The sequence below is a fragment of the Cherax quadricarinatus genome, chromosome 14 (genome assembly GCF_038502225.1).
Source record: "Cherax quadricarinatus isolate ZL_2023a chromosome 14, ASM3850222v1, whole genome shotgun sequence".
Lineage (NCBI taxonomy): Eukaryota > Metazoa > Arthropoda > Malacostraca > Decapoda > Parastacidae > Cherax > Cherax quadricarinatus.
Window position 1 is genome coordinate 7593180 of NC_091305.1, and position 22725 is coordinate 7615904.

Genomic DNA, 22725 nt, shown 5'->3' on the forward strand with positions numbered 1-22725 from the left:
GACCGAACGATGGCTCATATCTCGAAAAACTCGTATGTTGGGGCACTTGTAAGTCGAGGTTCCACTGTAATTGGAATGTTCACGTGCCCTATGATCTAAGTTACCAAACCTATTCCTAGCATTCTGGAATGGCTTGGATAACTTCCAAAATCCTCAATGGCAAAGCTTCAAATGTTCACAAAAGGTGCCAAAAAATATGACAATGGTGGAGTGTGAAATTCAAGTGTGTAGGTGTCGATATGACGATTGTACAGTGGAACCCCAGTTTTTGTCTTTAATCCATTCCAGAACGTCGGCTAAATACCGATTTGTGTGAAAACTGAAGTAATATTTCTCATAAGAAATAATGTAAATCCAATTAATTCATTCAAGACATCCAAAAATATTAACCAAAAATACATTTTATAGAGAATAACTATAGTTTTACATACAGAAAACAATGAAAAATAAATATAAATGACTAGTGAAATGGATAAATGAACATTTAACATCACTTTTGCCTTTATTGAAGACTCTTGTTGCATATGGAAGACAGCGAGGAGGGGAGAGGGTGGAGAGGTTGCTTGAAAGGGAAATCTCCCTCCATAAGGACTTCAGGTATCAAAGCCCTATCAGGGGTTACTTCCCTTCTTTGTCTTTTACTGGCACTAGGACCAGCTTGAGTCACTGGACTTCTGTTGCACAAAAAAATCTGTCCAGAGAGGCCTGTTTCTGGCGTCTCTTTAAGATTTGCCTAAAATGGGACACAGCATTGTCATTAAACATGTTGACATGGCTTGCAACAGCTTTGTTAGGGTGATATTTCTCCACAAAACTTTGCACCTCACTCCACTCTGCGCAAATGTCTTTAATCGCTGAAGAAGGCACATTCTACCCTCTCTCTTCCTCCTCCTCCTCCTCTGAAGCAATTTCCTTAGCTAAGGTCTGTTGCTGTTCCGGATGAAGGTCTTGTTTCGGATGAACACGCGGAGTAATGCTCACTGAACGAGTAACAAAGGCAGACTGTGTCACGAACATATGAGAGGCCGCATCCCGTGGGAAGGCAGACACACCTGGTATGGACAATTTCCATCCGGATGTACGAAAGCAGGGAAAATTTCACTCAAAAAAGGGGTCGAAAACTGAATTATACTATAACCGGACCAGATGAAAACCAGGGCTCCACTGTAAGTGTAAAACAAAGTGAAATTCTTACTGCCATTAAATCATTTTCAATAAATTTCAGTTCACCTCTTATGAACAGCTTCAGTATTCAATGGCTGATGCATCTTAGGGCCAGGATACTATCCATTAACTTTCCTTTGCATGCCATAACTTGAGAATTAGTCTTTTGATCGACTTCAAATTTTCTCCATTAGTGGTTTTTATGAACACACACCTCAAACTGTCATTGGCACCCATAAGTCTGAATTTGCCTATTATTTTAAATAAATAGTGATATTCATTGTTTTTTCAATAACTAACAAATGCTTCTTATGACTGGAATTCTTCTCATGCATTTTAAAATCAGGATGATAACCTATAAGCTTCGTCTGAATAAGTGCAAACTTGAAATTTAACTAAAATAGTTAAAAAACTTGGAATCAGTGGAATCAGATCAATTACTGAAGAATTACTTTTTTGATCAGCTTCAAACTTTTACTACTGATGGCCTTTATTAAAACACAGCTTATCACTCACTTGGAGCTGTGTAAATTTCAATTTGCCATTATTTTTTTTTTCTTTTGAGCAAATTGTTTCCCATGTAATAACTAGCAAATATCTCTTCTGATTACCTTCAAACCCAAAATGTTGATGTATCTTAAGTATTTTCATATTAGTTTTGAGTTGCAGAGGTGCCAATTTGCCAATTTAATCAAAGAGTTTTCCCCCCAAAAAAATCCAAATAAAATATTTTTTTATAGGATTGTAGAGAATTTTGAAATTAATGCAACTGTAAATATGAAATAAAAAATATTAAAAACTTATGTTTTTATAGCATTTTTATATTTTGTGAGCTGAATGAACCTTTATACTGCTCGGTGTGATGCCAGATCCGTCCATCCATCAGCGAAAGGCTGCTCATACCACTGAAGGTTTTCATTAATAATTTCAGAATGGCTTATTCAACTGGTTTCACATTTTAAACCCTGGTCAACTATTACTAGGTGAAGGGTCATTTCTGATGAATAAGCAAAGTGAAAATTTTATACAATAAATCTGTGAAAATCAGTCTCAACATAACGAAAAAATATATAGTTAATAGATATATAAACAATACAAAAGGCCATCAGATAACATACAATCTGTTAACGCAAAATTGCGGCATATTTTTGATGTACACGCTGTAAAAATTGGTTTACACAGTGGAGTGCATGTTGGTGAAAAATGTGCCACATGCTGCAATGTTTCCCCTCCACCTCACAGTGAACCTCAGGGTGAGTCCATTGTCTTATGGGCTAGTGGGCAGGAGAGTGCTAGCTAGTGGGTGGGAGCATGTTAGCTAGCAGATGGGGCTGCACAAATTAATGGGTGGGAGAGTGTGACCTAATGGGTGAGAGAGTGCAAGATAGTGGGTAAGATAGTGCAAGCTAGTGGGTGAAAGAGTGCAAGTTAGTGGGTAGAAAAGTGTAAGCTAGTGGGTGGGAGTGCAAGCTAGTGGGTGGGAAAGTGCAAGCTAGTGAGTGGGAAAGTGCAAGCTAGTGGGTGGGAGAGTGCAAGTTAGTGGGTGGGAAAGTGTAAGCTAGTGGGTGGGAGACTGCAAGGTAGTGGGTGGGAGACTGCAAGGTAGTGGGTGGGAGCATACAAACTAGTAGGTGGGAGAGTGTGAGTGAGTGAGGACAATGTACTGGGTGAAGAAGGGTGGGTGAAGGTCTGAGTGAAGAGGTGAGAGTGGCCCACGGGTGCATGCTCTCACTACTGTCATGTCCCTTCACCCGATGTACATCTCATGTGGCACTGGAGCATATAGTCAGATGGGCACTGGTGTGGGATGTGCAGAGGCAGGTGGATGAGGATATGTGAGTTAGGATATGCAGATGAGGGGTGAGTGTTTGGGAGAGAGGTGAGTGCAAGCACAGGGGGTGGTGTGAGGTCCAAGAAAGCATGGTGGCTAGGGGAAGTGTGGAGAGCAATTGTGGGAGATAGATGAAGGTGGAGACCCGAGTCACCTTATGTTACGTACAGGTATTAGTCCACAGCTGTCTCACTCTCTGACATATAGGTGGGAGGTTGATGTTATGTGGGTGATGGTTGGGTGAAGGGATGGGTGAAGCTGGGTGAGGGATAGATGAAGACCAGAACACATGGCCAAAGGGGTATAAAAAACAGGTGTTGGCATTGGGCATGGTAAGCGAAGGTTAAAGTGTCTGGCAGTGAGACTACACAGTGAGGCTCAGGTCTCAATATATACACTTTTAATACAATACCTCATACTACATTCATACACGTCCAGTAAGATACCTCAGCCACACACCTCCATCTGCACCAACTGCTCATTCAGCCTCCATCCACCCTCCTGTGGCAACACACTCTTGCTGCACACTCAGCAGCCTCACCCATTCTGCCCCCACAGCCCCCACCCATACCACTCCATGGCCACAAGCCTTCACCAACACCATTCTATCCAGTAACCCTCACCCACACAACTCCCCCAGGGCCACATGCCTTCATCCACACCATCCCAACCAACAATCTGCCCCAACACAACCTACCCATACAGTTTCCTCACAGCATTCCTACATCAACACTACCTGAAGATCACACACTGCCCAACCCTACAACTTCACGCCCACACCTTAACTGGCCTTTAACCCTAGCACTCCTCACACATAATCACTTAAATCGCCCACCACCCTCATTACTGCCTACACCACCAACCACACACTCACCTATCATCAAATCACCACCCACCCAGCCACCCATTATTATATCACCACCCACCATCCAATTACCACTCATGGCAGGCCACTGACAATCACAACTTTCATCCACACAACTCCCCTAGAGCTTCACGCCCACATGACCCCATTCCCATAAATTACCCATGTTTTTGCCTAAACCACTCCACCACAACTTCAAGCCCACACAGCACCATTCCTACTCCTTACCCGTGCTTTCACTCACACCACCCATGCTTTCACAGCCCACACATCTAGTCATGTAACCACCCTCACCCTCATTACTAGCCACATCAACAGCTGAACATTCACCCACACAATCACTAACACTGGGACACCAACACTGCCACTCACACCATAAGTGACACTGGGCCACTAACACTGCCACCCACACCATCAACACTGGGCCACCAACACTGCCACCCACTTGGTCACCATTACACTGCCTCATTCTTTCCACCCCACACCCCTTTACTGCCCAGCATCCTCCCAACACCAGCCTCTAGCTCCTGCCCCCACCCCTCCACTATTCAGTCTCTATCTCCCACAACAGCAGCATTCCAATCCTCACCACCTAGTTCCCCATCCCCACACCAAATTCACTCACCCCAACCTCTCTAACCCTTCATGTGTACACACCCTCTGCTATAACCCCTCCTTTTCAACTCCCATAGGGCTGCAATGAGTAGGACAACCAAACAGTCATGTCTCTGCTAATGTCTTTTAGCAGAGATGCAGTTGAGGGAATGTTGATGCACATCACCACATTGGCCTTCATTTACATTAGTATCATTTTTCTAGCAATTATGAGATGTATAAAAAAAATTGGTTGACTATTTTAAGAGATCTAATGAATGTAACCCTATTTTTTCCCATACATTCTTCAGTTTGGTTTACAAAAATATATTCACCTAATTGTGGTTGCAGGGGTCGAGACACAGCTCCTGGCCCTGTGTGTGTGTGTGTGTACTCACCTAATTGTGGTTGCAGGGGTCGAGACTCAGCTCCTGGCCCTGTGTGTGTGTTTTTTTTTTTTTTTTTTTTTTTGTGTGTGTGTGCGTGTTGTATGTGTGTTTATGTGTGTGTGTGTTGTGTGTGTTGTATGTGTGTGTGTGTGTACACTCACCTAGTTCTCACCTAGTTGAAGTTGCTGGGGTCGAGTCCAAGCTCCTGGCCCCGCCTCTTCACTGGTCGCTACGAGGTCGCTCTCCCTGAACTGTGAGCTTTATCATACCTCTGCTTGTGTGTGTGTGTGTGTACTCACCTATTTGTGGTTGCAGGGGTCGATTCATAGCTCCTGGCCCTGCCTCTTCACTCATTACTACTGGGTCCTCTCTCTCTCTGCTCCATGAGCTTTATCAAGCCTGGTCTTAAAACTATGTATGGTTCCTGCCTCCACTACATCACTTTCTAGGCTATTCCACTGCCTGACAACTCTATGACTGAAGAAATACTTCCTAACATCCCTTTGACTCATCTGAGTCTTCAACATCCAATTGTGACCTCTTGTTTCTGTGTCCCATCTCTGGAACATCCTGTTTTTGTCCACCTTGTCTATTCCACGGAGTATTTTATACATTGTTATCATATCTCCCCTGACCCTCTTGTCCTCCAGTGTCGTCAGGCCGATTTCCCTTAACCTTTCTTCATAGTACAATCCACTTAGTTCTGTGACTAGTCTAGTTGCAAACCTTTGTACTTTCTTTAATTTCTTGACGTGCTTGACCAGGTGTGAGTTCCAAACTGGTGCTGCATACTCCAGTATGGGCCTGATGTACACAGTGTACAATATCTTGAACGATTCCTTACTAAGGTATCAGAATGCTATTCTCAGATTTGCCAGGTGCCCATATGCTGCAGCAGTTATCTGGTTGATGTGTGCCTCCGGAGACGTGCTCGGTGTTATGGTCACCCCAAGATCTTTCTCCTTGAGTGAGGTTTGCAGTCTTTGTCCACCTAGCCTATACTCTGTCTGCGGTCTTCTTTGCCCTTCCCCAATCTTCATGACTTTGCATCTGGCAGGGCTGAATTCAAGAATCCAGTTGCTGGACTACGTGTCCAGCCTGTCCAGGTTTCTTTGTAGTCCTGCCTGATCCTCATCTGATTCAATTCTCATCATTAACTTCACATCATCTGTAAACAGGGACACTTCAGAGTCTATCCCTTCCATCATGTCATTCACATATGCCAAAAAATAGCACTGATCCTAGGACTGAACCCTGTGGGAACCTGCTCGTCACAGGTGCCCACTGTGATACCTCATCACGTACCATGACTCGTTGTTGCCTCCCTGTTAGGTATTCTCTGATCCATTGCAGTGCCCTTCCTGTTATACGCACCTGATCCTCTAGCTTCTGCACTAATCTCTTGTGAGGAACTGTGTCGAAGGCCTTCCTGTAGTCCAGGAAAATGCAATCAACCCACCGCTCTCTCTTGTGTCTTACTACTGTTACTTTGTCATAAAACTTCAGTAGGTTTATGACACAGGATTTGCCTTTCATGAATCTGTGCTGGTTGCCGTTTACAATCTTGTTTTGTTCCAGGTGCTCTACCACTCTCCTCCTGACAATTTTCTCCTGGACTTTGCTTACTATACATGTCAGTGACACTGGTCTGTAGTTTAGTGCCTCATTTCTGTCTCCTTTCTTAAAAATGGGGACTACAATTGCCTACTTCTATGCCTCAGGTAGTTGCCCAGTTTCAAGGGATGTGCTGAAGATTGTGGTTAGTGGCACACACAGCAACCCTGCTCCTTCTCTATGGACCCATGGGGAGATGTTGTCCGGTCCCATCGCCTTTGAGGTATCAAGGTCACTTAGCAGCTTCTGCACCTCCTCCTCAGTTGTGTGTATGTTATCCAACACTTGTTGGTATATTCCTTGTTGGTGTTCCCCTCTGTGCTGTCTTCCCAGAACCCTTCCTATCTCTTCTGTGAATACTTCCTTGAATCTCATGTTGAGGTCCTCACATACCTCTTGATCATTTCTTGTGAGTTCCCCACCTTCTTTCCTCAGCTTGATCATCTGGTCTTTGACTGTTGTCTTCCTCCTAATGTGGCTATACAGCAGTTTCAGGTCAGACTTGATTTTTGATGCTATGTTGTTTTCGTAATGTCGCTGGGCCTCCCTCCTAAACTGTGCATATTCGTTCCTGGCTCTTAGACTAATCTCCTTATTTTCCTGGGTTCTTTGCCTTCTGTATTTTTTCCATTCTCTAGTGCATTTAGTTTTTGCCTCCTACACCTTTGGATAAACCAGGGGCTCGTTCTGGTCTTCCCATTGTTTCTGTTGCCCTTGGGAACAAACCTTTCCTCTGCCTCTTTGCATTTTGTTGTTACGTATTCCAGCATTTAATTTACTGACTTTCCTGCCAATTCTATGTCCCACTGATCCTCCTGCAGGAAGTTCCATATATCTGTGTAGTCCCCCCTTTTTTAGTTTGGCTTTTTCCCATTTAACTCCTGTTACCCTCTCTACTTGTAACTCTACTATGTATTCAAAACACAGAACCATGTGATCATTGGCTCCAAGGGGCCTCTCATATGTGATGTCCTCAATGTCTGAACTGCTCAGGGTGAACATGAGGTCCAGTCTTGCTGGTTCATCCTCCCCTCTCTCTCTGGTAGTGTCCTTAACATGTTGATGCATGAGGCTTTCCAGTATACCACATCCATCATCTTGGCTCTCCATGTTTCGGGGCCCCCATGTGGCTCCAGGTTTTCCCAGTCGATCTCCCTGTGGTTGAAATCGCCCATAGCCAGTAACTTTGCTCTGCTCGAGTGAGCTCTTCTTGCCACCTTGGCCAGTGTGTCCACCATTGCTCTGTTGCTCTCCTCATATTACTCTCTTGGCCTCCTGCAGTTCTGTAGTGGATTATATATCACTGCAATGACTACCTTATGTTCCCCAGACTGGTGTACCTATTATGTAATCCCTTCCTCCAATCTCGTCCATGCCTTCCATTTCCTCAAATCTCCATTGGTTTTTACGAGAAGTGCAACCCCTCCTCCCCCTCTTCTCCTTCTATCTTTCCTCAGGATCTGATATCCTGGTGGGAAGATTGTGTCTGTTATTGCCTCAGTGAGTTTAGTTTCTGTGACTGCTATGATGTCTGGGGACTTCTCATCAATTCTTTCATGCCACTCCCCATACTTATTCGTTATTCCATCCATGTTCGTGTACCAAACCTTCAACTTTTCTAAAACTGTGATCCTGGGAGAAGATTGGGGTTGGGGGATCGGGAGCCCTGGTAGGGGCCTATGGGGGGTTGCAGTGGGGGTAGGGGGAGAGTTCACATAGGAGGTTGCTGTCAGGGTGGGGTTTGTGGTATGGGAGTGGGGACAGAGGGATCAGTGTGTGAGTGTCGGTTTAGATTGTTCAGTTGCCTTGGGGTTGTCGTGGTTGGAGTCCTTCTGCGGATGTTTCTGGAGGGTGTGTTTGCCCTTCCACCTGCATCTGGGTTCTTCTGTTCATCTTTGTCATTTCCTCTTGTTCCTCCTTTCATTTCTGTATTCTGTTTCAGTATCATCCTTGTGTTCTGTCTTGATCGAAGTACACACTCTGGTACTCTGGTTTGTCTCTCAGTCATGCTTTCTCCTGCAGGATCGTGGTTCGAGTTAATTCTGCCTTAAAAATTACTTTGAGAGGCTGTTTTTGTCCCCTTTCAAACGACCCAATTCTCTGAAAATTTGCCACCTGGGTCATGTCACCCTCACCTATTGCTTTCATGCCGCCTTCAATCACTTTTTCTCCTCCTGTTTTTTTTCATCTTAGGCTTCCCCTTCAACTTCCTGGAGCCCATAGACAAAAACTGGTCTCACTCTTTCGTCCTCCCACTGTGTCTCCCACATGTCCTCTGATGTGTTTTAGCTCCTTCCATTGGAGCGTTCCTTCCTTCAATCCCTTCCCTGGCTGAGGCCCCTATGCTCAGTGGACTGTCTTTCCTGCTCAGCTGTTCCTAGCCCCTGCAGGTGTCTGTTAGAGTCTCTGCATATATCATAGCCCCTTCATTGTCTTCAGACCTCTCATTTGTTCCTAGTGTGCTCCTCGTCTTTGCCTTGGTCCCATGTGGGTCTGATAGGGCCCTCGTATACAGTATAGCTTCTTTGCTCCCACCAGGCCCCTTGTCTGTGCCTGATGCAGAAGTTCCTGATATTATGTCTGTCCCATCTGTATGTATGTGTGTTTATATGTATGTATACATGTGTGTCTGTATGTATGTATACATGTGTGTGTTTATATGTATGCATGTGTGTGCATGTATGTATGCATACATGCAGCTGGCATAAGATGCGCAACCCACTCACCAAGGTTAACAGCCACTGCTTTCTATTGACAGTAATAATGACAATGATTCATTAACTTTATCTCCAAAAAATACATTAGGGTTACAATATTAGACCTGAATTTCTTATAAGACAAAGCCCCTAGTTATGCGAAGTGTTTTGGATATACTTAGGCTAAGACTAATATTTTTTTGACTAATATTAACAGTATCATATATGTATAGTAAATGAAGTACACAATGAACATATAAAATTATATAATACTGTACCTACTACAAATGTTAGCAAAAACTGAACCTTAGGTTTAAGACATTAAATTAAAAAGTTATTCTAAATTGTAACTTAACTTGAAGAGAATTAAAAAACAAATGAGGAAGTAATGAAGTACTATTGGATGGTTATACATAAAAGCTTGATGACAATTTAAGGAGTTAATTAAAAACTGCTTCAGAAAAATATATTACTCACAATTTTTTTTAAGTTTATCATTTGAATTCATTTAGGTAAAGAAAATTAATTCATCTTGTAAATTATTAGGCATTTTTTAGCTCTTATATGAACTAAGTGTTTATAGATGTTCAGGAATATGCCAAGGATATCAAGAGTAATAAAATGAGTCAGTTGATGAAAATATAAAATAAAATGGCAGAAAAAAAGAGAGAGAAATAATATTTGAATACAATATTTCTAAAGCCATTAGATTACCTTGAAGAGGCCTAAATATTATCTATGGGGTGGTAACTTTTTCTCAATCCATGAGAAAAGGATCAGGAAATACATAAGTTATGATTAGTTCGCTGGGCAATGAGAGAGAATAAAATTATGTCCAGATACAAATGCATATCAGGATTATGCAGATCATACTGCACTGTCTTACTGTTGATAGTAATGTGGATAAAAACTCACCTCAGAGTCTGTGACAAGGAGTAAATCGAAGGGAATAGCTGCAACGACATCAATGAGGAACCACCCACGAAGGTAATGGAGAGCTATCTTGCCTGGGTGTGACACTACCTCATCATTATGGTTGACATAGGTGGTGCGAAAGTTGATGACAATGTCAACCATGAACATTATGTCAACTGCAAGAGACAACAGAAGGGGGTCATAACAAAATGAGAACTTTGTTAGTGTAATGTGTTCTTTATGATTACTGTTGTCCATATGAATCATGCAAATGTTGGAAAGAGCAATTAAAGATATGGATCACTGAAGTTCAGTGATATTATATTTTGGCTTGCAAGTGAAATACCCAGGTTCACTGAAGGGGCAGATGGAGACAGGGAGACAGGAGCAACCAATTTTTTTTATCAATGTTTTTCCTGCTTGCCAAGCAATAAATGGGTACCTATGTGTTAGCCAACTGATGTGTGCTACATACCTTAGATTAAGGCTGGAATTTGCAACAAGGTAAAGATATGACAATAGCTCTCAGCCTATAGTGAATACAGGAGGCTTTCAATTGAGCCACTGTTCATTATATTCGGTGCTTTTACTGCTTTTCCACCATTGTCGCACAACAGTTGTGTATGGGAAGGGCGACTGGCATCATAATTTAAGGTAATTATTTTATGTACTGTGTATTAAGTTTTTATTATGCCTAGTTGTATTGAATGCATAATATATGATAGTGTAAACACATTATCAGGCATTTTAGATGCATTCAATAATGAAAAAACACATTTTTCCATCTGCTAACAATTTTTGCTTACTGTACAGGGTTGGAAACCTAAGAGCAGTACAAACCCAATCCTCCTGTAAAGGCATGATGCAGACTATCACCCATTCCAGTGCCAAACAACACATTCGCCCACTCTTCAACAACTTGAACTTACTTAATGTGCAAATTATGCGCTCATACTACTGTAACTAAAATGCTGGGAGCCAGATACTAGTAACCCCTTCTCCTGTATATGCAGTGGAACCTTGGTTTTCATTTGCCCTGGTTTTCGTTGAATTCAGTTTTCAACAACTTTTTTCGTCCAAATATTGTCCCAGCTTTCGTTCATCAACTTCATTTTCGTCCGCCATACCAAACATGTCTATTTGCTCACGCCCACACAAAGCATCTCACGCATGCATTCTGAGTCAGTCTGGCTTTGTTTCTCGTCGAGTGAACATTACCCTGTGCATTCATATGAAACATCTCATAATAATCCATTGTTTATTGTGCTTATTTATTGAGTGCGATTGCTAAATAAGCTGCCATGGGGCCAAAGAAAGTTCCGAGTGCCAGCCCAATGAAAAAGAAGGCAAGAAACACGATAGAATTCAGTGGTGGTAGAGGGTGGTACTGATGGTGGTAGAGTTTAGTAGTGGTTGTGATGGTGGTAGAGGGTGGTAATGATTGTGGTAGAGAGTGGAAGTGATGGTGGTAGAGGGTGGTAGTGATGGTTGTAGAGGGTGGTAGTGATGGTAGTAGAGGGTGGTAGTGATTCAAATTCAAATTCAAATTCAAAGTTTATTCTCTATAAAGATTACAATGCTGAGTTTACAGAATTTGGTTATTGTGTGGTTTACATGTAGTTAAATAATGATTACAGAGTGTACCACTAGAACACCTAGCATGGCTAGGCATTTCGGGCAGACTTAGTTTAATTCTTAATTTTAAAATATTACAAATTATAAGGTAAGTTGGTATTATGGCTGACTAAATACTAGTTTGTGAGTTTAGCAATGTGAATGCTTTTGTTTTGGCACAGTACATAGTTTCAGTATTGGAGTATCACAAGATTCATTATTTTAAGATTGAGGTTAATATTTCTGTTTATGGTCAAATGGGTGAGTGTAAGTGTGAACCACCAGGTGGTATTCGTGTAGTTAGTTGATGGGGTGTATCAGGGAGATAAGATGTTTTCTAATGGTAGTTTTGAAGGTGATGAATGTGTCTGCAATTCTAGAGTTCTCAGGTAGGGTGTTCCAGATTTTAGGGCCTTTGACATACATTGAATTTTTGTAAAGGTTTAGTCGGACACGGGGAATGTCGTAGAGATGTTTGTGTCTGGTGCTATGCCTGTGGGTTCTGTCACAACTGTCAAGAAAGCATTTTAGGTCAAGGTTGATATCGGAGTTAAAGGTCCTGTAGATGTAGATTGCACAGTAGTAAGTGTGGATGTACTGAACAGGGAGTAAGTTTAGATCTATGAAGAGTGGGGGGGGGTGTTGCCAGGGATGGGATTTAGTGATTATTCTTACTGCAGCTTTTTGTTGGGTTATTATTGGCTTTAGGTGTGTTGCTGCAGTTGATCCCCAAGCACAAATAGCATAGGTGAGGTATGGATAAATAAGTGAGTGGTATAGTGTGAGAAGGGCATTTTGCAGCACGTAGTATCGTATCTTGGAGAGGATCCCAACCATTTTGGATACTTTTTTGGTTATGTGTTGGATATGGGTGCTGAAATTCAGGTTGTTGTCAAAGTATAGGCCTAGGAATTTGCCCTCATTATGTCTGGTAATTAGAGTGTTGTCGATCTTAATGTTAATTTGTGCATCTCCTGCTCTGCTACCAAACATAATATAGCAGGTTTTGTCAGTGTTAAGCGTAAGTTTATTGGCTGTCATCCAAGTCGATATTTTGATCAGCTCCTCTTTAACAATAGTGTTGAGGGTGGCAAGATTAGGGTGAGAGATGACATAAGTAGTGTCGTCAGCAAAGAGAATGGGTTTCAGGTGTTGGGATACGTTAGGAAGATCATTGATGTATATGAGGAAGAGCAGGGGACCAAGGACACTTCCCTGGGGAACTCCAGTATCAAGTGGCCGTGTTGTTGATGCTGTGTCTTTAATGGTGACATACTGATACCTATTAGTAAGGTAAGATTTGAAATAAGCAAGAGCATGGCCTCTTATACCGTAATGGTCAAGTTAGTGGAGTAGGATGTCGTGGTCTACTGTGTCAAAAGCTTTTCTTAGGTCAATAAAAATTCCTAGTGGATATTCCTTATTTTCCAATGCTGTGTAAAGCAGATCTAGCATTTTTATGATTGCATCATTAGTGCTTTTATTTTTCCTGAATCCAAATTGGCAGGGATTGAGTATGTTTTGTGCCGTTATACCTAGTTGTACTTTAGCTCATTCCAGCACAACACATAGACAACACCAACTTCATTATGAGTATTAGTGACTATACTCTACATGACCAAAATGCTATAGCTATATACTTGTCCAAACTTCCCACCACTACAGATATCAGTACTAAAACTCAACACACAACTCAGGATATAAATAACCATAATTTGAACCTAGAAGATGATTGATCACGTTGACCCTGATCTAAACCTACATAATCTGACACACAATCAAAACCTATTGGAAAGTAACTGCCTTTACTACACAGCATCACAAGCCAGCACTATCCTAAACAATGATAAAAGTCTATCAGTACTTAACTACAACATCAGGTCCTTAAGCAAACACTATGATGAACTCCTGGCACTCCTTGAATGACTAAAGACACCCTTCTCCTGCATTATTCTTACCGAGACCTGGCTAAAACAGGACACAATAGATATCTACCCTCTACCAGAATACACAGCAATCCACAACTGCAGACCATACCAAGTTGGGGGTGGTATTGCAATCTATTACTCGAACCAATTATCTTGTATCAGCACCACTTGCTTTAGTGATGAATATGGAGAATACATTTTTGCTAATTTTACTGTAAAAAACCTTAAGACGCCTATAACAATCAGTGCCATTTACCGGATACCCCACACTAACATCCCAAACTTCAGTGAGAAATTAAAGGCACTAATAACAAACAGACAAATAAATAAGCACCACCTTCTCTTAGCTGGAGACTTCAACATCAACCTTGGCCTACTAGATGATCAGCCTGTAACTGATTTCATCAACAATATGAACAACACACTTCTCATACCAACAATAACTAAACCAACCAGGCTCACTGAAACAAGTGCAACCATAATAGACCACATATGGACCAATATACTAGCCCCCCTTAAATCAGGGATAATCACAGATAGCACTACAGACCACTACCCTACCTTCCTCTTGACAAACATTAGTAAACCACCACTTGAATACAACAAAGTCTCATTTAGACTCCATGATGAGGCCTCAATAAGGAAGTTCACAGCTGACCTAGAGATTGTTGACTGGCCTACAGAATTCTCCAAGGCTAATGGTATTGACGACTGGACAGACATTTTTCTTAACAAACTACTTTGACTATACAACAAACATTGTCCTATCAAAACGAAACAGATCGCAAACAAACGACTTGGTTGCCCATGGCCAACCAGCACCATTCTGAAATCCATTGATAAGAAACACCAATATGAAAAGCAATATAGACAGAGCTTAATACACAAAGATATTCTTAAACACTATTCATCAGTCCTCACCAAAGTAATAAAGAAAGCCAAACAACTATACTACTCCAGTAGATTCACTGACACAAGAGGAGATATAAAAAAGACCTGGAAAACACTCTCTCAGATTCTAGGGACCCACAAACTGAAAAAAAACAAGAATATTGTCCTAACTAAACCTAATGAAACACCACTGCAACCCACCGACACAGCTAACAAGATAAACGACTTCTTCTCAACCATAGGTTCTAATCTCGCCAATAAAATCCCACGTACCAATGCCCATGCCGGGGACTACCTAGATGGGAATTTCCCAAATTCCTTCTATCTTGCTCCAACTGAGCCCACGGAAGTCAACAAGATTATAAAGTCACTTAAAAATAACTCAGGGAATCTGTCTCATGTTCCACCATTATTGTACAAGAGAGTGGCCCATGTCTTCTCGCATACTATCTCATTGCTTTTTAACAAGTCACTAGAAGCTAGCACCTTCCCGAAACTACTCAAGACGGCAAGGGTTACACCAATACATAAAGTTGGTGACCCTACAGATTTAAACAACTATAGGCCAATATCAAACTTACCATTGCTATCCAAAATGTTTGAGAAACTCGTGCACAGGAGACTATATTCATTTATAACGTCACAAAACATACTCAACCCCTGCCAATTTGGATTCAGGAAAAATAAAAGCACTAACGATTCAATTATAAAAATGCTAGATCTGCTTTACACAGCACTGGAAAATAAGGAATATCCACTAGGAATTTTTATTGACCTAAGAAAAGCTTTTGACACAGTAGACCTGGCAAAGCCTTCACGTCCACGGAATCCTCCAACCTGGAGTTTACCTGGAGACGGCATCCTACTCCACAAACTTGACCATTATGGTATAAGAGGCCATGCGCTTGCATATTTCAAATCTTACCTTACTAATAGGTATCAGTATGTCACCATTAAAGACACAGCATCAACAACACAGCCACTTGATACTGGAGTTCCCCAGGGAAGTGTCCTTGGTCCCCTGCTCTTCCTCATATACATCAATGATCTTCCAAACGTATCCCAACACCTGAACCCAATTCTCTTTGCTGACGACACGACTTATGTCATCTCTCACCCTAATCTTGCAACCCTCAACACCATTGTTAATGAGGAGTTGATCAAAATATCGACTTGGATGACAGCCAATAAACTTACGCTTAACGTTGACAAAACCTACTACATTATGTTTGGTAGCAGAGCAGGAGATGCGCAAATTAACATTAAGATCGACAACACTCTAATTACCAGGCATAATGAGGGCAAATTCCTAGGCCTATACCTCGACAACAACCTGAACTTCAGCACCCATATCCAACACATAAGCAAAAAAGTATCCAAAACGGTTGGGATCCTCTCCAAGATACGATACTACGTGCCGCAAACTGCCCTTCTCACACTATACCATTCACTTATATATCCATACCTCACCTATGCTATCTGTGCTTGGGGTTCAACTGCAGCAACACACCTAAAGCCAATAATAACCCAACAAAAAGCCGCAGTAAGAATAATCACTAAATCCCATCCCTGACAACACACCCCCCCACTCTTCACAGATCTAAACTTACTCCCTGTTCAGTACATCCACACTTACTACTGTGCAATCTACATCTACAGGACCTTAAATTCCAATATTAACCTTGACCTAAAATGCTTTCTTGATAGTTGTGACAGAACCCACAGGCACAACACCAGACACAAACATCTCTATGATATTCCCCGTGTCCGACTAAACCTTTACAAAAATTCAATGTATGTCAAAGGCCCTAAAATCTGGAACACCCTACCTGAAAATTCCAAAACTGAAGACACATTCATCACCTTCAAAACTACCATCAGAAAACATCTTATCTCCCTGAGTCACCCTGTCAACTAATAATACGAATACCACCTGGTGGTTCACACTTACACTCACTCACCCATTTGACCATAAATAGAAATATCAATCTCAATCTCAAAATAATGAATCTTAACTAGTCATAAGTTGGCCTGTGATACTCTAATACTGAAACTACGTATAGTGCCAAAACAAAAGCATTCACATTGCTAAACTCACAACTAGTATTTAGTCACTAAGCCATAATACCAACTTATCTCATAATTTTGTAACATTTTAAACCTAAGATTTAATATAAGTCTGCCCGAAATGCCTAGCCATGCTAGGCGTTCTAGTGGTACACTCTGTAATTATTATTTTACTACATGTAAACCACACAATAACCAAATTCTGTAAACTCAGCATTGTAATACTTATAGAGAATAAAGTTTGAATTTGAATTTGAAGTTATAAATGAATATAGTCTCCTGTGCACGAGTTTCTCAAAGATTTTGGATAGCAATGGTAAGTTTGATATTGGCCTATAGTTGTTTAAGTCTGTAGGGTCACCACCTTTATGTATTGGTGTAACCCTTGCCATCTTGAGTAGTTTCGGGAAGGTGCTAGTTTCTAGTGACTTGTTAAAGAGTAATGAAATAGCATGTGAAAGGACATGGGCCGCTTGCTTGTACAGTAGTGGTGGGACATGAGACAGATTCCCTGAGTTATTTTTAAGTGACTTTATAATCTCAGTGACTTCCGTTGGCTCAGTTGGTGCAAGATAGAAGGAATTTGGGAAATTCCCATCTAGGTAGTCCCCGGCATGGGCACTGGTATGTGGGATTTTATTGGTGAGATTAGATCCTATGGTTGAGAAGAAGTCGTTTATCTTGTTAGCTGTGTCAGTGGGATGTAGTGGTGTTTCATTAGGTTTAGTTAGGACAATATTCTTGGTTTTTTTCAGTTTGTGGGTCCCTAGAATCTGAGAGAGTGTTTTCCAGGTCTTTTTTATATCTCCTCTAGTGTCTGTGAATCTACTGGAGTAGTATAGTTGTTTGGCTTTCTTTATTACTTTGGTGAGAACTGATGAATAATGTTTAAGAATATCTTTGTGTATTAAGCCCTGTCTATATTGCTTTTCATACTGGTGTTTCTTATCAATGGATTTCAGAATGGTGCTGGTTAGCCATGGGCAACCAAGCCATTTGTTTGTCATCTGTTTCGTTTTTATAGGACAATGTTTGTTGTATAGTCTAAGTAATTTGTTGAGAAAAATGTCTGTCCAGTCATCAATACCATTGGCCTTGGAGAATTCTGTAGGCCAGTCAACAGTCTCTAGGTCAGCTGTGAACTTCCTTATTGAGGCCTCGTCATGGAGTCTAAATGAGACTTTGTTGTATTCAAGTGGTGGTTTACTGTTTGTCAGGAGGAAGGTAGGGTAGTGGTCTGTAGTGCTATCTGTGATTATCCCTGATTTAAGGGGGGCTAGTATATTGGTCCATATGTGGTCTATTATGGTTGCACTTGTCTCAGTGAGCCTGGTTGGTTTAGTTATTGTTGGTATGAGAAGTGTGTTGTTCACATTGTTGATGAAATCAGTTACAGGCTGATCATCTAGTAGGCCAAGGTTGATGTTGAAGTCTCCAGCTAAGAGAAGGTGGTGCTTATTCATTTGTCTGTTTGATATTAGTGACTTTAATTTCTCAATGAAATTTTTGATGTTTTTGTGAGGTATATGGTAAATGGCACCGATTGTTATAGGTGCCTTAAGGTTTTTTACAGTAAAATTAGCAAAAATGTATTCACCATATTCATCACTAAAGCAAGTGGTGCTAATACAAGATAACTGGTTAGAGTAATAGATTGCAATACCACCCCCAACTTGGTTTGGTTTGCAGTTGTGAATTGCAGTGTATCCTGGTAGAGGGTAGATATCTATTGTGTCCTGCTTAAGCCAGGTCTCAGTAAGAATAATGCAGGAGAAGGGTGTCTTTAGTGATTCAAGGAGTGCCAGGAGGTCATCATAGTGTTTGCTTAAGGACCTGATGTTGTAGTTAAGTACTGATAGACTTTTAGCATTGTTTAGGATAGTGCTGGCTTGTGATGCTGTGTAATAAAGCCAGTTAGTTTCCAATAGGTTTTGATTGGGTGTCAGATTATGTAGGTTTAGATCAGGGTCAATGTGATCAATCATCTTCTAGGTTTAAATTATGGTTATTTATATCCTGAGTTGTGTGTTGAGTTCTAGTACTGATATCTGTAGTGGTGGGAAGTTTGGACAAGTATATAGCTAGAGTATTTTGGTCATATAGAGTATAGTCACTACTACACATAATGAAGTCGATGTTGTCTATGTGTTGTGCTGGAATGAACTAAAGTACAACTAGGTATAAACTAGTAATATAAAAATACAAATTAAAAATAGAACAAAACTCTCACTTGCAATTGCACTAAGGTCTAATATAATGACTTTTGTGGAGTCTAAGTTTTGAGCTAGAATGAGCTATAGTACAACTAGGTTTAATCTAATAATATAAAAATACACATTAAAAATAGCACCAGTCTCTCACTAGTAATTGCATTATGGTCTAATATAATGAATTTGGTATTGACTATGTACTGAGCTACAATGAGCTATAGTACAACTGAGTTCAATCTAATAATATAAAAATGGCACAAGACTCTCAATTGTAATTGCACTAAGGTTTTATATAAGTTGTTTACAAGAATTAGAGTATAACTAGATTTAAATTGATAAGATAAAATACACAAGTTAAGGTAGCAAAAGAATAAAAAAAAAAAATGAAAAAAATAAAAATGGCAATGACTTGGTTATAATATGCTAGTAAGATGGTAGACAGGATAATATAAAAGTTGTATTTGAAAATACTAGTTTAAAAAAGTATAGAATAAAAATGGTCAATAAAAGAAGTTTACAATAAGTTTGATCAATATAGTTTAAAGCAAAATTGGGCAATAATAGGGATTTTAGAGTAAAATTGGGAAATTGAGTATTTCTTAAAGTGAGGTAGAATTATTGAGGACAAGTTATGGTTAGTTTATAATAAAATAAGATAGAACAGTGATGTGGTAAGTTGTAATAAAGAAGATAGATTCTGTAGATATTAAACACAATTAAGACTATGAGGTAGAATGGTCGCTGAATACAACAATGACAATCAAAAGTAGTTGGGGTATTAGAATTTTAGGGGGCACAAATTTATGACAATATAACACTAACGGTGGACTGTGGGTATTATCTGCACTTTACTCTGATTCTGTTAGTCCAGCCTCACTTAGGAATGTTTTAAGGTCATGTTCTATAGAGATGAAGTATCTCTTCCCAGTGGGCTGTTTCCTAACTGTGATTTTTCCATCCCTCACAAAGCACTGGTGGATTTTTTGGGCATAGCGTAATTTTCTTAGCCGATAAAGAAGGTTTTGTCTTGTTTTGGTAAGGCACTCATTGACGTAAACATCAGTTTTCATAGAAATAGATGTTTTTAGTAGGTTGTTTCTTTGTAGGCTAGTTTGGAATTTTAACAGCACTGTTTTTTTACCTGCTTGGTAGCCCATCAGTTTGCAATCCTTTAGGTCATCACTACGTATGTTAAGGCAAAGGTGGTCCTTGATAAGCTGCAGGGTGGTCTCCATGCAGGTTTCTTGGGTGACTGTGGGTGGGAGATGTTTGCTGTTAACTACAACAGCGTCAGATAGCTGCTGTTGGTCATTATGGTCTTGGAAGTTGGTTATGACATTGGCAAGTTGTTGGTCCACTCTTGATCTTTCCTCTGTAATGTTGGTAGTAAGTAGGGTGACTTGGTCTTTTAGAGTGTTGATGGTGTCTAGGGACTGGGTGTGGGTGTTGCTTTTTTGTTCCAGAGTGTCTAGTTTATGTTCAAGAGCAGTGACCTTGTTGAGGTAATCTGCATTGCTAGCTTTTAGTTCCTGCATTTCTTGAGTTAGTTTGGTGATCGTTTGGTTCTGAATCGTAAAGAGTTTAGCTATTTCTGGGTCGGTGATCTTCTTGACATCAAATACTGGGAAGGAGTTATCTTCAATTCAATTCAATTCAAAGTTTATTCTCTATAAAGATCTTGACATCAAATACTGGGAAGGAGTTATCTTCAATTCAATTCAATTCAAAGTTTATTCTCTATAAAGATTACAATGTTGAATTTACAGAATTTGGTTGTTGTGTGGTTTACATGTAGTTAAATAATGATTACAGAGTGTACCACTAGAACGCCTAGCATGGCTAGGCATTTCGGGCAGACTTAGTTTAATTCTTTATTTTAAAATATTACAAATTATGAGGTAAGTTGGTATTATGGCTAAGTGACTAAATACTAGTTTGTGAGTTTAGCAATGTGAATGCTTTTGTTTTGGCACAGTACATAGTTTCAGTATTGGAGTATCATAGGATTCATTATTTTAAGATTGAGATTAATATTTCTGTTTATGGTCAAATGGGTGAGTGAGTGTAAGTGTGAACCACCAGGTGGTATTCGTGTAGTTAGTTGATGGGGTGTATCAGGGAGATAAGATGTTTTCTAATGGTAGTTTTGAAGGTGATGAATGTGTCTGCAGTTCTAGAGTTCTCAGGTAGGGTGTTCCAGATTTTAGGGCCTTTGACATACATTGAATTTGTGTAAAGGTTTACTTGGACACGGGGAATGTCGTAGAGATGTTTGTGTCTGGTGTTATGCCTGTGGGTTCTGTCACAACTATCAAGAAGGCATTTTAGGTCAAGGTTGATATTGGAGTTTAAGGTCCTGTAGATGTAGATTGCACAGTAGTAAGTGTGGATGTACTGAACAGGGAGTAAGTTTAGATCTATGAAGAGTGGGGGGGGGGGGGGGGGGGGTGTTGCCAGGGATGGGATTTAGTGATTATTCTTACTGCAGCTTTTTGTTGGGTTATTATTGGCTTTAGGTGTGTTGCTGCAGTTGATCCCCAAGCACAAATAGCATAGGTGAGGTATGGATAAATAAGTGAGTGGTATAGTGTGAGAAGGGCATTTTGCGGCACGTAGTATCGTATCTTGGAGAGGATCTCAACCGTTTTGGATACTTTTTTGGTTATGTGTTGGATATGGGTGCTAAAATTCAGGTTGTTGTCAAGGTATAGGCCTAGGAATTTGCCCTCATTATGTCTGGTAATTAGAGTGTTGTCGATCTTAATGTTAATTTGTGCATCTCCTGCTCTGCTACCAAACATAATATAGTAGGTTTTGTCAGTGTTAAACATAAGTTTATTGGCTGTCATCCAAGTCGATATTTTGATCAGCTCCTCGTTAACAATAGTGTTGAGGGTGGCAAGATTAGGGTGAGAGATGACATAAGTCGTGTCGTCAGCAAAGAGAATGGGTTTCAGGTGTTGGGATACGTTTGGAAGATCATTGATGTATATGAGGAAGAGCAGGGGACCAAGGACACTTCCCTGGGGAACTCCAGTATCAAGTGGCCGTGTTGTTGATGCTGTGTCTTTAATGGTGACATACTGATACCTATTAGTAAGGTAAGATTTGAAATAAGCAAGCGCATGGCCTCTTATACCGTAATGGTCAAGTTTGTGGAGTAGGATGTCGTGGTCTACTGTGTCAAAAGCTTTTCTTAGGTCAATAAAAATTCCTAGTGGATATTCCTTATTTTCCAATGTTGTGTAAAGCAGATCTAGCATTTTTATGATTGCATCATTAGTGCTTTTATTTTTCCTGAATCCAAATTGGCAGGGGTTGAGTATGTTTTGTGCTGTTATAAATGAATATAGTCTCCTGTGCACGAGTTTCTCAAAGATTTTGGATAGCAATGGTAAGTTTGATATTGGCCTATAGTTGTTTAAGTCTGTAGGGTCACCACCTTTATGTATTGGTGTAACCCTTGCCATCTTGAGTAGTTTCGGGAAGGTGCTAGTTTCTAGTGACTTGTTAAAAAGTAATGAAATAGCATGCGAAAGGATATGGGCCACTCGCTTGTACAGTAATGGTGGGACATTAGACAGATTCCCTGAGTTGTTTTTAAGTGACTTTATAATCTCGGTGACTTCCGAGGGCTCAGTTGGTGCAAGATAGAAGGAATTTGGGAAATTCCCATCTAGGTAGTCCCCGGCATGGGCATTGGTATGTGGGATTTTATTGGCGAGATTAGATCCTATGGTTGAGAAGAAGCCGTTTATCTTGTTAGCTGTGTCAGTGGGATGTAGTGGTGTTTCATTAGGTTTAGTTAGGACAATATTCTTGTTTTTTTTCAGTTTGTGGGTCCCTAGAATCTGAGAGAGTGTTTTCCAGGTCTTTTTTATATCTCCTCTAGTGTCTGTGAATCTACTGGAGTAGTATAGTTGTTTGGCTTTCTTTATTACTTTGGT

The 22725-nt window shown here is 40.5% G+C and overlaps 1 protein-coding gene across 22 annotated transcripts in view; it reads right to left on the bottom strand.

The window, feature by feature from the left end:
• sei (seizure) overlaps positions 1 to 22725 on the bottom strand; it is a 668222-nt gene that overhangs the window by 359601 nt on the left and 285896 nt on the right. For all 22 annotated transcript variants that reach the window (XR_011391990.1, XR_011391991.1, XR_011391989.1 and 19 more), the window contains one exon: positions 10069 to 10244. Coding sequence is in view for 15 of the 22 variants with exons in the window: in XM_053786177.2 (XP_053642152.2) it covers positions 10069 to 10244 (176 nt within the window). In the remaining 7 variants the exon portion in view is untranslated. The remainder of the gene's footprint in view (positions 1 to 10068; positions 10245 to 22725) is intronic.